At 47.1% G+C, this 16,977-nt stretch overlaps 1 protein-coding gene across 1 annotated transcript in view; it reads left to right on the top strand.

Annotated features, from left to right (window-relative positions):
* LOC121270059 (pleckstrin homology domain-containing family O member 1-like) overlaps nucleotides 1-16,562 on the top strand; it is a 68,050-nt gene extending 51,488 nt beyond the window's left edge. Inside the window, exons 4-6 of the mRNA XM_041175388.1 lie at nucleotides 8,701-8,805; nucleotides 10,816-10,914; nucleotides 14,478-16,562. Coding sequence (XP_041031322.1) covers nucleotides 8,701-8,805; nucleotides 10,816-10,914; nucleotides 14,478-15,566 — 1,293 coding nt within the window. The 3' untranslated portion in view covers nucleotides 15,567-16,562. The remainder of the gene's footprint in view (nucleotides 1-8,700; nucleotides 8,806-10,815; nucleotides 10,915-14,477) is intronic.
* Nucleotides 16,563-16,977: the final 415 nt, after the last annotated feature.

Raw genomic sequence — 16,977 nt, 5'->3', positions numbered from 1 at the left:
CTCCTCTTTCTTTTCATTTAATTTCCCACCTTCCTTAGGCAATTTACCCTCATACCTGTGTAATTGACTTTATTTAAGTTCAGTGCTCTTAGTTTTGGAAATATGTATGTCACTCTCAAACTCGATGTGAATTTCTTTCGTATTATATGAATGTTACTAGTAGGGTAGACAAAGGGGAATCAGTAGATGTAGTATACTTGGATTTTCAAACACATTAGATAAGGTGCCACACAAAAGATTAATGCACAGAACATGGGTTCATGGAAGTGAGATAATATATTAGCATGGATGGAAGATTGGTTAACGAACATGAAACAGAGTAGGGATAAATGGGGCATTTTCAAGTGGGCAGTCTGTAACCAGTGGTGTGCCACAAGGATTGCCTCCACAATCTATTTGATGACTTAATTGAAGCGACCAAGAGTAATATATCCAAGTTTGCTGGTAATACAAAGCTAGGTGGGAATGTAAGCTGTGAGGAGGACACAAAGCAGCTGCAAAGAAATAAAGACAGGTTAAGTAAGTGGGGAAGAAGTTGGCAGAAGTAGTATAATGTGGGGAAGTGAGAGGTTATTCACTTTGGTCGTAAGAATGCAAAAAGAGAATATTTTTTAAAAGTTGTGAAACTTGTAAATGTTGATGTTCAGAGGGACTTAGGTGTATTTGTACAAGGAACATAAAAAGTTAGCATGCAGGTGCAGCAAGCAATTAGGAAAGCAAATGGCATGTTGGCCTTTATTGCAAGGGGATTGGAGTAAAGAATAAAGACACCTTGCCACAGTTGTACAGAGCTTTGGTGAGACCACATCAGGAATAGTGTGTGGAATTCTGACCTCCTTATCTAACAAAGGATGTACTTGTATTAGATGCAGTACAACGAAGGATCACTAGATTATTCCCTGGGATGAGATTGTTTTATGATGAGAAGCCGAGAAAATTGGGTCTATACTCACTGGAGTTTAGAAGACTGAGAAGTGATCTCATTGAAATGTGAAAGATTCTGAAGGGGCTTGACAGGGTAGGTACTGAGAGGTTCAGTCTCAAGATAAGGAGCTGGTCATTTAGGACTGAGATGAGAAATATCTTCACTCAAAGCATTGTGAACCTTCAGAATTCTCCACCCCAGAAGGTTGTGGATTTTTAAAAAAATTATTCTTTCATTAGATGTGGATGTCACTGGCTAGACCAGCATTTATTGCCCATCCCTAATTGCCCTTGAGAAGGTGGTAGTGAGTCGCCTTCTTGAACCGCTGCAGGCCATGTGGTGTAGAAGGGAGCTCCAGGATTTTGTCCCAGTGACAGTGAAGGAACAGTGATATAGTTCCAAGTCAGGATGGTGTGTGACTCGGAGGGGAACTTGCAGGTGGTGGTGTTCCCATGCATCTGCAACTCTTGTCCTTGTAGGTGGTAGAGGTTGTGGGTTTGGAAGGTGCTGTCAAAGGAGCCTTGGTGAGTTCCTTCAGTGCATCTTGCTGACGGTGCCGCTGTTGAAGGTGGCAGATGGGATGCCAGTCAAGCAGGCTACTTTATCCTGGTTGGTGTTGAGCTTTTTGAGTGTTGTTGGAGCTGCACTCATCCAGGCAAGAGGAGAATATTCCATCACCCTCATAATTTGCGCCTTATCGATGGTGGACAGGCTTAGGGAAGTCAGGTGATGAGCTTGTAGCTGCAGAATTCCCAGCTTCTGGCCTGCTCTTGTAGCCACAGTATTTATTTGTCTGGTCCAGTTCAGTTTCTGGTCAATGGTAATCCCCAGGATGCTGATAGTGGTTTTCAGTGATGGTAATGCGATTGAATGTCAAGGAAAGATGGTTAGAATCTATTTTGTTGGAGATGATCATTGCCTGGTTCGTGTGTGATGTGAATGTTGTTTGCCACATATCAGAACAAATCAGACTGAATGTTGTCCAGGTCTTGCTGCATTTGGACATGGACTGCTTCAGTACCTGAGGAGCTATGAATGGTACTGAACATTGTTCACTCATCAGCGAACATCCCCACTTCTGACCTTATGATGGAGGGAAGGTCATTGATAAAGCAGCTGAAAATGTTTGGGCCTAGGACATCATTCTAAGGAACTCCTGCAGCAATGTCTTGGGACTGAGATGATTGACCCCCAACAACCACAGCCATCTTCCTTTGTGCTAGGTACAGCGGAGAGTTTTCCCCTGTTTCCCTTTGATTTCCCTTTGCTAGGGCTCTTTGATGCCACACCTGGTAAGATGCTGCTTTGATGTCAAGGGCAGTCACTCTCACCTCACTCCTTGAGCTTAGCTCTTTTTTTTTCCATGTTTGGACCAATGCTTGTAATGAGGTCAGGAGCTGTGTGGCCCTGGTGGAACCCAAATTGAGTGTCAAGTGAGCAGGTTATTGCTGACTAAGTGTTGCTTGATAGTACTGTTGATAGTGCTGTCCTTTCCATCATTTTGCTGATAATCGAGAGAAGACTGTTAGGGCGCTAATTGGATTTGTCCTGCTTTTTGGGAATGGGACATTCTTGGGCAATTTTCCATATTGACAGGTAGATACCAATGTTGCATTTGTACTGGAACAGCTTGGCTAGGCGTGTGGCTAGCTTTGGAGCACACATCTTCAGTACTGTTGCTGGAATATTGTCAGGGCCCATAGCCTTTGCAGTATCCAGTGCCTTCTACCATTTCTTGATATCACCTGCAGTGAATCGGATTGGCTGAAGACCGGCATCTGTGATGCTGGGGATATCAGGAAGAGGCTGAAGTGAATCATCCAGTTGGGACCTCTGGCTGAAGAGGTTGCAAACACTTCAGCCTTGCCTTTACTCTGATATGCTGGGCTCCCCCATCATTGAGGATGGGGTATTTGTTGGAGACTTCTCCTCCAGTTTAATTGTTCACCACCATTCACGATTGGATGTGGCAGTCCTGCAGAGCTTAGATTTAATCCATTGGTTGAGGCTCTGTCTATCGCACGCTGCTTCCACTGTTTGGATGCAAATAGTTCTGTATTGTAGCTTCACCAGGTTGACACCTCATTTTTAGGTATGCCTGGTGCAGCTCCTGACATGCCCTCCTGCACTCTTCATTGAACCAGGGTTGATCCCCTGGCTTGATAGTAATGGTAGAGTGGGGGATATGCTGGGCCATGAGGCTACAGATTGTTTTCGAGTACAATTCTGCTGCTGCTGATGTCTACAGCGCCTCATGGATGCCCAGTTTTGAGTTGCTCGATCTGCTTGAAGTCTATCCCATTTAGCACTGTGCCACAGAACACGATGGAGGGTATCCTCATTGTGAAGACTTGATATTGTGCCTAGAAGGACTGTGCAGTGGTCACTCCTACCGATATGTCATGGACAGATGCATCTGTGACAGTTAGATTGCTAAGGAGGAGGTAAGTTGCTTTTTTCCTCTTGGTTCCCTCACCACCTGCTACAGTCCCAGTCTAGCAGCTAAGTCCATTTGGCCTCAGCTGGCTCGGTCAGTAGTGGTGCTGCCAAGCCACTTAGTGGTGGGCATTGTTGCCCCCCAGCCCTTGCTACCCTCAGTGCTCCCTCTAAGTGGTGTTCATCAGCTGGCAGGGAGAGAGGAGCAGGGGGCTGGAGGTGCAAGGAGGTTTCCTTACCCATATTTGACCTGATGCTTGAAGAGCGGGTGAAAAGAGGAAACAGAGGCAGTAACCACCCCCTGGAGGAGCGGGACCCGAGGGGCAGTAACCACCCCCTGGAGGAGCAGGACCCGAGGGGCAGTAACCACCCCCTTGAGGAGTGGGACCCTGGGGGGCAGTAACCACCCCCTGGAGGAGCAGGACCCGAGGGGCAGTAACCACCCCCTGGAGGAGCAGGACCCGAGGGGCAGTAACCACCCCCTGGAGGAGCGGGACCCGAGGGGCAGTAACCACCCCCTGGAGGAGCGGGACCGAGGGGCAGTAACCACCCCCTGGAGGAGTGGGACCCTGGGGGGCAGTAACCACCCCCTGGAGGAGCGGGACCCAAGGGGCAGTAACCACCCCCTGGAGGAGCGGGACCCGAGGGGCAGTAACCACCCCCTGGAGGAGCAGGACCCGAGGGGCAGTAACCACCCCCTGGAGGAGCGGGACCCGAGGGGCAGTAACCACCCCCTGGAGGAGCGGGACCGAGGGGCAGTAACCACCCCCTGGAGGAGCAGGACCCGAGGGGCAGTAACTACCCCCTGGAGGAGCGGGACCGAGGGGCAGTAACTACCCCCTGGAGGAGAGGGACCCGAGGGGCAGTAACCACCCCCTGGAGGAGCGGGACCCGGGGGGCAGTAACCACCCCCTGGAGGAGCAGGACCTGAGGGGCAGTAACTACCCCCTAGAGGAGTGAGACCCTGGGAGGCAGTAACCACCCCCTGGAGGAGCGGGACCGAGGGGCAGTAACCACCCCCTGGAGGAGCGGGACCCGAGGGGCAGTAACCACCCCCTGGAGGAGCAGGACCCGAGGGGCAGTAACCACCCCCTGGAGGAGTGGGACCCTGGGGGGCAGTAACCACCCCCTGGAGGAGCGGGACCCGAGGGGCAGTAACCACCCCCTGGAGGAGCAGGACCCGAGGGGCAGTAACCACCCCCTGGAGGAGCGGGACCCGAGGGGCAGTAACTACCCCCTGGAGGAGCGGGACCCGAGGGGCAGTAACCACCCCCTGGAGGAGCGGGACCCGGGGGGCAGTAACCACCCCCTGGAGGAGCAGGACCTGAGGGGCAGTAACTACCCCCTAGAGGAGTGAGACCCTGGGAGGCAGTAACCACCCCCTGGAGGAGCGGGACCGAGGGGCAGTAACCACCCCCTGGAGGAGCGGGACCGAGGGGCAGTAACCACCCCCTGGAGGAGCGGGACCTGGGGGGCAGTAACCACCCCCTGGAGGAGCGGGACCCGAGGGGCAGTAACCAGCCCCTGGAGGAGCAGGACCTGAGGGGCAGTAACTACCCCCTGGAGGAGTGGGACACTGGGGGGCAGTAACCACCCCCTGGAGGAGCGGGACCGAGGGGCAGTAACCACCCCCTGGAGGAGCGGGACCGAGGGACAGTAACCACCCCCTGGAGGAGTGGGAGAAATGAGGACCCGGGGGGCAGTAACCAGCCCCTGGAGGAGCAGGACCCATGGGGCAGTAACTACCCCCTGGAGGAGTTGGACCCTGGGGGGCAGTAACCACCCCCTGGAGGAGCGGGACCGAGGGGCAGTAACCACCCCCTGGAGGAGCGGGACCCGGGGGGGCAGTAACCACCCCCTGGAGGAGCGGGACCCGAGGGGCAGTAACCACCCCCTGGAGGAGTGGGACCCTGGGGGGCAGTAACCACCCCCTGGAGGAGCGGGACCGAGGGACAGTAACTACCCCCTGGAGGAGTGGGAGAAATGAGGACCCGGGGGGCAGTAACCAGCCCCTGGAGGAGCGGGACCCAAGGGGCAGTAAGTACCCCCTGGAGGAGCGGGAGAAATGAGGACCCGGGGGGGGGCAGGGGAGCTGTCCAATACAGTCCAGTCTGTGGCTCCAGAGTGAAGTGGCCACATTGAGAGAGAAAACAGTGTGGCATCACTGGAAAACAAATACCTGATTGGTTGGTGAATATTTTGCTTGTTTATCTTCAAAACTCATGTAATCTGTTAGTAATTGTGAGGTTTTATTAGTAGTCGTGAGATTTATTAGCATTAGTGAAGGTTATTGGGAGTAGCAGTGTTTATTAATTATAAATTAATTAAGAAAATAAATTAATGAAAGGAAGCAGAGAGTGGGCATAAATGAGTCATTTTTGGGTTGGCAAGATATGATGAGTGGAAGCCACAGGGACCAGTGCTGGGGCCTCAACCATTTACAATTTATATCAGGGACTTGAATGAAAGGACCAAATATATGGTTGTTAAATTTTCTGATGACTTGAAGATAGATAGGAAAGCAAGAGGACAAAAAGAGTCTGCAAAGGGGCATAGACAGGTTAAGTGAGTGGGCAAAAACTTGACAGATGGAGTATAAAGTGAGAAAATGTGAACTTGTCCACTTTGGCAGAAGTATAGAAAAGCAGGATATTGTTTAAATGGAGAGAGATTGCAGAAGTCTGAGGTATGAGGGACCTAGGTGTTCCAGTACATGAATCACAAGAAGTTAGTATGCAGATTCAGCAAGTGATTAGGAAGGCAAATGGAATGGATTATAAAAGTAGGGATGTTTTGCTACAGTTAAACTGTGCCCCCTAGTTCTAGATTCTGCCAAGAGAGGGAACATCCTCTCAGCAAAGGCAGAAGATCAGCCGGAGAGGAGCAGTCTAACAGAAGAGCCGATACACAGGATTAAAAGGGACAAAGAAATTGAGGAATAATTATCAGTAGGGGAGTTCCAGAGAAAAATGAAAGAGGAATTGTGTAGTGGAGTGATTACAGGCTGCAGATTGAGTGAGGAAGTTGTAGTAATACAGGATTCAGGGCTGAGGTTTGACTAGTTTTAGTTTGAGTAAATGGAAAGAAAATATGCAGTGAGCAGTTTCCTGGTGACATGTTGGGGATGTGACAGGATAAAGGGTGAACAAGCTCAGACAGCTGGAGAGGAGCCAGTGGTGCCCCTACCCCCACCTGGGAATAGAAGCAGGGGTAAATCAGAGAGGCATATAGTCAGACACCCAGTCAGAACAGTAGGGGCTGTTTCACGTCCTTGATAGGAATCATGAATTCATGAGTAAAGTTAGAAGGGACAATAAAGGGCTTCCGGCTGTTACCAGTTGAATGGTTTCATTTAAAAAATGCCACAGATTCTGGAAATCTGAAATAAAAGAAAATGCTGGACAGCATGTGGAGGCAATAAAGGAGCTGATGGTTTCGGTATGAGCGCTTCAACAGAACTGAATAGAATTACAGCTGAACAACATTTCATCAGTAACAAAAAAGAGAATGATAGATTAAAATACAGGAGAGAAGCAATTGGTTCTGCTTTGTGTGTCTGTGTTGGTATGTGTTTTTCCTCACCCCTTGTTCTGTCTCTTTCTAATATAAACATAATATCATATAAATATAACAAACACAGCCGGACCTACTGGACCAAAGGTGGCAACGCAGTAGGACTCAGTCAGACCAGATAGATATCCAATGGAATCATCCAGACAGGCTGGACCTCCGATGGAGCCGGTCAGACAGGCTGGACCTCCGGTGGAGCCGGTCAGACAGGCTGGACCTCCGGTGGAGCCGGTCAGACAGGCTGGACCTCCGGTGGAGGCAGTCAGACAGGCTGGACCTCCGGTGGAGGCGGTCAGACAGGCTGGACCTCCGTTGGAGGCGGTCAGACCAGGTGAATCTATTTCTCATCCATGTATTGCCCTTGGTGAGATCATCTGAAAACATGTTGTTTCCTCATGTACACTGATGACAGCTACGTCTACCTCATCATTAACTGTCTTGACTCCTCCACTGTCTGAGTTGTCAAACTTCTTATCAGGCATCTGGTACTTGATGAGTGGAAGTTTCTCCCAATTAGATATTGGGAAAATCAAAGCCATTGTTTTCAATCCCCGTCTTCTAACTCTGTTCCTAGCCACTGACTCCTCCCTCTCCCTGGCAGCAATCTGAGACTGTACCAGTCTGTTTGCAGCCTTGGTATCAGTTTTGACCCTGAGATGAGCTACTAACGACACATTTGTGCCATCACAAAGACTGCTTATTTCCACCTCTGTAACATCACCCGATTTTGTCCCTGTTTCAGCTCATCCACTGCTGAAACCCTCATCTATTCCTTTGTTACCTTTAGACTCAACTTTTCCAACACACTGCTGGCTTGTCTCCCACATTCTACCCCTCCTAAACTTGGGGTCATCTCTGTTGTCTTAACTAGTACCCAAGTTCCAGTCGCTCATCATTCCTGTGCTGACCTGTATTGCCTCCTAGTAAAACAAGGCTTTGATTCTAAAGTTCTCAACCTTGTTTTCACATCCCTACATGGCCTTAACCCTCATGACCTTTATAATCGCCAGCTCCACAACCCTCAGAGATAACTACTCTGCTCTAATTTTGACTTTTCCCTACTCTGATTTGAATCATCCCACAATTGGTAGCCATGTCTTCAGTTGCCTAGTCTCTAAGCTCTGGCCTGGCCTCCCTAAACCTTTCCACTTCCCCACCTCTCTTTCTTCTTCCTTTCAGACAATCCTTAAAACCTACCTGTTTGACCAAGCTTTTAGTCATCTGACCTAATATCTTATTGTGTGCTTCGGTGTCAAATCTTGTTTTATAATCCCTTGTGCAGCGCCTTGTTACATTGAGTGTGCTATGTCTAACTCCTGGAGAGGGTTCCCTGTCTTACTGTAACTCCTGGGGGGGGGGGGGGGGGGGGGGGGGCTACGATTTCCTGTGTTCATACAGAATATCACAGAATATCAGCTCCTGATAACTAACTACCTCAGTTGTGAAGACATACCTTCACATTAAGCTTGCTCATATTTTGTTCAATGTTCCCTTTATTTTTCTCTGGTGTCTATATTTTGGGAATACACAGAAGAGTTTTAGGAAATTTTGGAATATAAGGAATGGAAACAGTAATACGGGACCTGGTTTGCATGTCTCTTCATCTCACTATCCTTTTCCCGTTTGCAGTTACTGGAACTGTCTTTTTCTTTGGTAATTTACTGACTGTGACTAACCCTTCGAATCTGTACTTGGAGTTGAAACCCAGGCGGGGTCGTTGGGAGGGGTACTGGTACATGAGCTGAAATGTTCCAATTCTTGTGTTGCAGGTACCTGAACTAAGATTTCAAGTCAATGGTGCTGATGATAAGGACTCATGGCTCAATGCCCTGAATGAAGCGATTGGAAAAGCCAATGATAAAGAGTTTGATCAGGTGACTGTTTTCTATATCATTGTGCTACTGTACACTAACTAGTGAGAGGCTAGTTAATTTAACATCATGGTGGTTTTAGAAACCATAATCAGGGAAAAATCAACAGGCACTTGAAGTGGTTATAGTTAACCAAGGCTAGCCTGGATTAGTGAAAGGCAGATTGTGCTTGACTAATCTAATTGAATTTTTTGATGAAGTAACAAATAAGGTTAATGAAGGGATGCAAGTGATGTTGTCTGCATAGATGTTAAGAGAGCGTTTGACAAAGTTCCAACACAAAAGGCTGTTTAACAAAATTGTGGTTCGTGGAATGGGAAATTCAGTAACAGCTTGGACAAAAAATTGGCTTGGGAAAGAAAACGAATTGTGGGGAATAAAAACAAAATGCTGGAAATCTCAGCAGGTCTGGTAGCATAAACAGAGTTAACATTTTGAGTCCATATGACTATTCATCAAAGCTAAAGAGATGTAGAAATGTGATGGATTTTATACTGTTTAAGGGGGGTGGAACAAAATAGGTCAGGGATAGGTGTGATTCCACCAATATGGTATTCTAGAGAGTGTCTAGGGTCAAAGGGAACTGGGGATGCATTTGCATTGGTCTTTGAAGATGGCAGGACATATTGAGCAAATGGTTAGCAAAGCATACGGGATCTTGAGCTTTATAAATAGAGGTATTGAATAAAAGCAGGGAAATAATGCTGAACTGTTATGAAAAGCTCTGGTTAGGGCACAACTAGAGTACTGCATCCAGTTATGGCCAACAAACTTTAGGAAGGATGCGAGGGTTCTTGTTAGGGGTCAGAGGAGATTTACAAGAATAGTTCCAGGGATAAGGGATTTTAGCTAGAAGGAAAGGTTGGAGAAGCTAGGATTGTTCTCCTTGGAGCAAACAAGATTGAGGGAGATTTGATAGAAAAGTACAAGATTATGACTGGTTTAGATAAGGTAGACAAAGAAAAATTCTTCCCATTCACTGACAGTACAAGGACCAGGAGATTTCAGATTTTGGGTAAGAAATGTAGGGGGAATGTGAGGAAGAACTTTTTTAAACATGCATGGAAATGACCTGGAACTCACTGACCTTGAGGGTGGGGGAAGTGGAAACAATCAATGATTTTAAAAGGAAATTGGATGGGCTCTTGAAGGAAATAAACCTGCAGTTCTACAGGGATTAACAGGGAAGTGAAACTGACTGGATTGTTCCCTGTGGAGCCAGCATAGATTTGGTGGCTAAATGGTCTCCTTCGTTGGTTCCGTAAATGACTATGACTTTGAGAAGCAGAAATCAGCTAGGGGGTTCAGTTACAATAGGGTACAGCAGATACTGGTGAGCTCTGTATTAACCTCTTTTCAGTCTAAACCAGTTCTTTGTACATCTGACATAAAATTGTTAGTGTTACTGAGAAGGTCCACAAGGCAACCTAATCTTTGGTCATATAAAGCTAAGGACGCAATGTAAGCGGATGTTCCTGACTGACCTGAGATTGTTATAGATTTGATGAGTCGCTGCAGCCTGTGAGAATAGAACATGACAGCATGCTGTAATCCCAGTTTCACTTCCTGTTTACGTATAGATAATGTGAAATTTGGAAGCCACTATTGTCTATATAACAGTCAGTTTAAGTGTGAAATGTGTGTAAGGCAAAGAAAACTGGATCCTATAGTGAAATATATAACTACTGGCTCCATAATCATCACAGTCCCAGGGAGTTGCTCTTCGTTGGCTGTTGTTAAACCATTGATTTGGCCCATGTGTTTTGATGAAAGTCACCCCAATATTTTCAATACTTTGTGCAGTGAAAAATCATAAACCCAAAAGTATATTGATGTAAAAAGCAACACAGCACAGGGAGTCTTGCCTGGACTTTCCTTGTTCAGATTCTTGTAACAAGAAGTGGATCAAATGTCACATATGTTTGTCAGGGCTGCTCTGCCAAGCACCTGAATACTTTATTGCAATGTAAATTGACTTGAGGGTTAGCCGTTAAGCAGTGTGTTTCTGCCTAGGTTACAGTGGATGAAAAGAATTCTCTGGATCATTTAACACGCAACAGAGTCAAAATAAACCATACCCGAAGACCACCAACCAGACAGCATCGGAAAGAAGTAAGTCAGCTAGGCAGCAGCTATAAAATTATAAAATATCTCCATGTTTTAAATCTGTAACCAGAGCTGTGCCCCTCTCACTAGGGGAAGCCATGACCCCCATCCATTGAGGGCCAAAGACACAGGCCCCTACCATGCTGGAAGGGGGCGCAGAGCCAAGGACCCATCCACTGGAGTGGGCAGGGGCTGTTATAGAGCCAAGGGCCCATCCACTGGAGTGGGCAGGGGCTGTTATAGAGCCAAGGGCCCAATCCACTGGAGTGGGCAGGGGCTGTTATAGAGCCAAGGGCCCATCCACTGGAGTGGGCAGGAGCTGTTATAGAGCCAAGGGCCCAATCCACTGGAGTGGGCAGGAGCTGTTATAGAGCCAAGGGCCCATCCACTGGAGTGGGCAGGGGCTGTTATAGAGCCAAGGGCCCAATCCACTGGAGTGGGCAGGAGCTGTTATAGAGCCAAGGGCCCATCCACTAGAGTGGGCAGGGGCTGTTATAGAGCCAAGGGCCCATCCACTGGAGTGGGCAGGGGCTGTTATAGAGCCAAGGGCCCAATCCACTGGAGTGGGCAGGAGCTGTTATAGAGCCAAGGGCCCATCCACTGGAGTGGGCAGGAGCTGTTATAGAGCCAAGGGCCCAATCCACTGGAGTGGGCAGGAGCTGTTATAGAGCCAAGGGCCCATCCACTGGAGTGGGCAGGGGCTGTTATAGAGCCATGGGCCCAATCCACTGGAGTGGGCAGGAGCTGTTATAGAGCCAAGGGCCCATCCACTGGAGTGGGCAGGAGCTGTTATAGAGCCAAGGGCCCATCCACTGGAGTGGGCAGGGGCTGTTATAGAGCCAAGGGCCCAATCCACTGGAGTGGGCAGGAGCTGTTATAGAGCCAAGGGCCCATCCACTGGAGTGGGCAAGGGCTGTTATAGAGCCAAGGGCCCAATCCACTGGAGTGGGCAGGAGCTGTTATAGAGCCAAGGGCCCATCCACTGGAGTGGGCAGGGGCTGTTATAGAGCCAAGGGCCCATCCACTGGAGTGGGCAGGAGCTGTTATAGAGCCAAGGACCCATCCACTGGAGTGGGCAGGAGCTGTTATAGAGCCAAGGACCCATCCACTGCAGGAGGGGTGAGTGGAGATAAGGGCCCATCCACTGGAGTGGGCAGGGGCTGTTATAGAGCCAAGGGCCCATCCACTGGAGTGGGCAGGAGCTGTTATAGAGCCAAGGACCCATCCACTGCAGGAGGGGTGAGTGGAGATAAGGGCCCATCCACTGGAGTTGTGGAGGGTGGGCGCAGGGGAAAGCCAAGTACCATCCAGTGCAGGAGGGGGAAGGTAGGGCCAAAGGCCCATCCAGAGGAGGGGATGAGGAGTGTAGAGGCAAGAGCCATCCACTGGAAGTGGGGGGTGGTGCGGTGCTGAGCCAAGCCAAGGACACATGAACAGGAAGGAAACTTGCATTAATCGATCAGAAATGGCACACTCCACCCCTGTGCTCCTAATAGTAAGGGAAAATTCCACCTGTAAGGTTTGGCCCCGGAGTCACAGATTATCCGGGGCTTGAGGTTACAATTAGTGGTTCGCAGTAGTTTGTTAAGAAGTGATAGTTCAGATACAATACTTATGTTAGACAGAGAAGAACGACATAGAACCCTTAGTAGATAGAATAAATGATTTACCATTCCCAACTCGGAGGAAAGGATGGAAGAAGTGGACTGGTCGTGTCAGCCTCTTCTGATCTCAGTCTTCTTGAGCTAACCAAAATGTTAGTTGAAGCCAGCACAAATCCACTTCAAAAAAGCTCCCTTTTGTGTCTCCTGTTCTCAATCTTCTCCCAAAGGGTTGAACTGAGTATTGTAAGTGTTTAATTTAGTTTTGCTGACATGTTCATGTAACTGCCCCACCATTTTGGCTTCCCCCGTGATACAAACTGGGTGCTTGGTAAGTTGCAATATGAATATTTTGGACCAGATCTCCTGTATTATGTTAGATTTCTTTGGAGAGATGGGGAGGACTTACTGTTAAAAGTGAGAGTTTTGCACAGATAGCTGAGATGCTTTACAATGAAGATTTTTTTTTAAAAAGAGCAGTTTTACAATGTGGAGCTAAGAATTTGCAGTTCCACGCCTGCTACCCTAGTCAGTCACCAGCTTGACTACTACAGAAATTCAACCATTTTGCACATGCTCAGTATTTCACCTTTTAGCTAAACAAGAACTTTCTCCAATTTCCTGTTCCTGTTCCTTGCTTTGAGCCAGTTATTTTTAAGCCTCTGGCTTCTCTGCTGTATTTCTACACTGTCATTTCGAGTGCGTGCAGGGGATATAGAATGTGTGCTGTATGCAGCAAGCACATGTGGAAACTGGCTAACTGGATATCGAAGGTCACTGCAGCAGTAGCTGAAGTTGATGTTAGGGGAGATGGTGGCATATTGGTAATGTCACTGAACTAGTAATCCAGAGACCCAGGTTAATGCTCTGGGGACATAGGCTCAAATCCCACTACAGCAGCTAATGGAATTTAAATTCAACTAATAAATCTCATATCTATATCTAATAGTCTCATGAAAGTATGAAACCATGAAACTATCATCGATTGTTGTAAAAACCCATCTGGTTCACTAAAGGCCTTTAGGGAAGGAAATCTTCCATCCTTACCTGGCCTGGCCTACATGTGACTCCAGACACACAGCAATGTGGCTGACACTTAACTGCCCTTTGAAATGGCCATGTAAGCCACTCATTTCAAGGGCAATTAGGGATGGGCCTTGCCAGTGACACCCACCCCCACATCCCATGAAAGAAGAAAGAAAAAGAAAGTCCTGATAGGCTCTTCCCAGTGCATCACCAGTACTTCTGCTACCATTTGTGCCCCATTATGTGCTGCGGGAAAACATCTACTGAGAGTCAGATGGAAAATGATCAATTCACCATAACCTCTGAAGTACAGATGGTCAGGAACTGCTCCTAGTGCTTTGGCGAATGTGATCCGATTTTTCAGTAAAGTTTGGTTCATGGAACCTGAAATAAAAACAATAACCTGCCTCGCATCAAACTATTCAGATAATAATACAAAGAAAGAGCAAAATACTTGCTGGAAATCTGAAATTGAATACTGGAACACTCAGCAGGTCAAACAGCCTTGAGGAGGGAGTTGGCTGTAACTTCATTATTGGTGAATAGCAGTATGTGTTAGACAGCAACTAGTGTTATTTAATCAATTATTCTATATTCTACCTTATCCCTGATGCAGAGCCTGGAGTCTCAAACCCTCTGCACCCTCCCATGAGCATGTGACTATGGGGGAATTCAGCTGTCAGTGTCTGCCCAATGCTGGCTGACGTTAGGTGAAATGCTGACAGGACTGTATTGCTGCTATTAAAATCCTTCAGCACAGGGAGCATCCATCAATCCACACCGAAAAACCAACTCCCCACTTCTTCTCGCAAATGCTGCCTTACTTGCTGATTTTTTTTGTTTTCTGTGCTGCAGTTACCATTTTGCTGTTGGTTTTGTTGTACATATATCGCACAAGGTTAAAGAATACCAAGGTGTTTAAAAGTTATCTTTATATCCTAGGTCGCCAGCGCTGTGTCCGATGGAATGCAGAGATTAGAACTTGGAGCTCAGAGTCTTATTGTTGAAGACACAACAAGTGAAGAGCAGTCAAAGGAAAAACTCAGTAACCAAACCAAGAAGAACAGACCTATTCTTATGCCTAAAATCAAACCCAGTAATGCAAAAGGCAATGATGGATTAGAAAAGAAGGCAGAAGGTTCACCAGCCAAGGAGGGACAGGGGCCGCCGGTCGAGGAGGGAGAAGGTTCACCGGCTGAGGAGGGAGAGAAGCCACCAGTCGAGGAGGGGGAGGAGCTGCCGGTCGAGGAGGGAGAGGGGCCGCCGGTCGAGGAGGGAGAGGGGCCACCAGTCGAGGAGGGAGAGGGGCCGCCGGTTGAGGAAGGAGAGGAGCCGCCGTTCGAGGAGGGAGAGGGGCTGCCGGTCGAGGAGGGAGAGGGGCCGCCGGTCGAGGAGGGAGAGGGGCCGCCGGTCGAGGAGGGAGAGGGGCCACCAGCTGAGGAGGGAGAGGGACCACCGGTAGAGGAGGGAGAGGGGCCACAGACCAAGGAGGAAGATCTATCTTGTACCACAGAGACTGTTCCAGATCGTCTAGAAAGTGAAGGTGAATCTGGTTTCCAAACAAAAGTTTCTTCAGATGCAAATGAAATGGAGAAACAGCCATCTGAAACAAACAGTAATTGTTCACTAAATGGAGCAAATCTATCCAGAGTGAAATGTGCTTCCTTGGGAGATATCTTATCAGAATCCAAGCAACAAGCAATAAGGAAACCACTTGATATTCATTGTGGCAATCTTGAGAACAAGAATGTGGAAAAATTGGAAGGTGAAATAGCTTTTGAGCTAAAAGTAACAGAGGAGCTTCTCCAACAAGCAGCTGGTGAGCAACATCTTCAGGGTGATATCACCCAAGACAACTGGTCAACCAGGAGCTTGCTGAATGAAGCCATGGCTAAATGGTCTGAAGCTGACAAAGTCTTGCAAGAACTTAAAGGTTTAAAGGAATTATGCAAGAAACCCGAGACTCTCACTTTGGAGGAAAGAGAAAGACGTAAAGATCTGTTAACTGTCTACAGAAGAAGCGTGCCTTAGCCTGATTGTGTAACATACAGGAATGGCGATACAAACTGGGTGCTTGGTAAGTTGCAATATGAGTATTTTGGACCAGGTCTGCTGTATTCTGTTAAATTTCTTTGGAGAGGTGGGGAGGAGGTTCTTTTCTTTGTTCAAAGTGAGAGTTTTGCACAGATATCTGAGATGCTTTACAATAAAGGAACAGATTTTTTCAAAAACAAAGAGCAGTTTTACAATGTGGAGCTAAGAATTTGCAGTTCCACGCCTGCTACCCTAGTTAGTCACCAGCTTGACTACTACAGAGATTCAAACATTTTGCACATGCTCAGTATTTCACCTTTTAGCTAAACGAGAGCTTCCTCCAATTTCCTGTTCCTGTTCCTTGCTTTGAGCCAGTTATTTTTAAGCCTCTGGCTTTCCTGCTGTATTTCTACACTGTCATTTCGAGTGCGTGCAGGGGATATAGAATGTGTGCTATACGCAGCAAGCACATTTGTAAACTGGCTAACTGTCTAATGAAGGTCACTGCAGCAGTTGCTAAAACTGATGTTGTCAGGTCAATGAGGGAGAATATTGGTGCTTGAATCACCTGTCTTGTGAAGGAGACAGGCAACAATGTCCAGGTTCATCCACAATTAGAAGGAAGTTAAGTGTTATGTTCTGTAACATTGAAATGTGAATGTAGAATCACTGATTTGTTTTTACCAGTCAGTATTTGAGTTGCCACAAATATTCACTGTATTTCGATTAACTGCATTGTCCAAATACAACATTTGTATTTCTGTGAACTCCTATTAAAATATTTTTTACTGCCAATATTAATATTTATGCAAAAAACTAATATGACTTTGCCTTAGTATTTACCTAGTGGAATTTTTTTATATATCCTGCCTATTAACACAGGTTTATTGCTTTATTTATACTTTAAACATGTTTATATTTTTCTGTAACAAAGGATTCATGCCATGGAATAGTATGAAGCACTTCACAATAAAATTACATTCTATTCACCTGCTAAATCAATCTGTGTTACATTTATTCCACTCACTGATTTAAGATGTGTAGAATTTTATTGATTTCATGTGGCCTGAAAATTAATGTAAATTATTCATTGTTTAGTCACTTTGGTTTGACCCCATTTTGAATATCTCACTGCCACCCGTCCTCCTTGTACATACTCTGACCAGAGATTTTTGAATCGCTACGGTCAGATTACAATTGTCTATAAACTAATTGTTGAAACAGTATCAGCATCTTCTGGGACAAAAAACAAAGCTAGCTTCTCAACTTTTTGCAAACGTGTTATGTGAGTGGGATTTCACTTGCTGTTGTTAGTTGTTCACTAGTATCCCTCGAGGCCTGGTAAGCTCTGGGCGCAGAGTAAAGCTCCTGTTACTCTGTCCCAATAATATATCTTCACAACCCACAA

The sequence above is a fragment of the Carcharodon carcharias genome, chromosome 26 (assembly GCF_017639515.1).
Source record: "Carcharodon carcharias isolate sCarCar2 chromosome 26, sCarCar2.pri, whole genome shotgun sequence".
Taxonomy (NCBI): domain Eukaryota; kingdom Metazoa; phylum Chordata; class Chondrichthyes; order Lamniformes; family Lamnidae; genus Carcharodon; species Carcharodon carcharias.
Note: the sequence above shows the minus strand (reverse complement) of the source record. Positions and strands in the feature narration are given on the sequence as shown.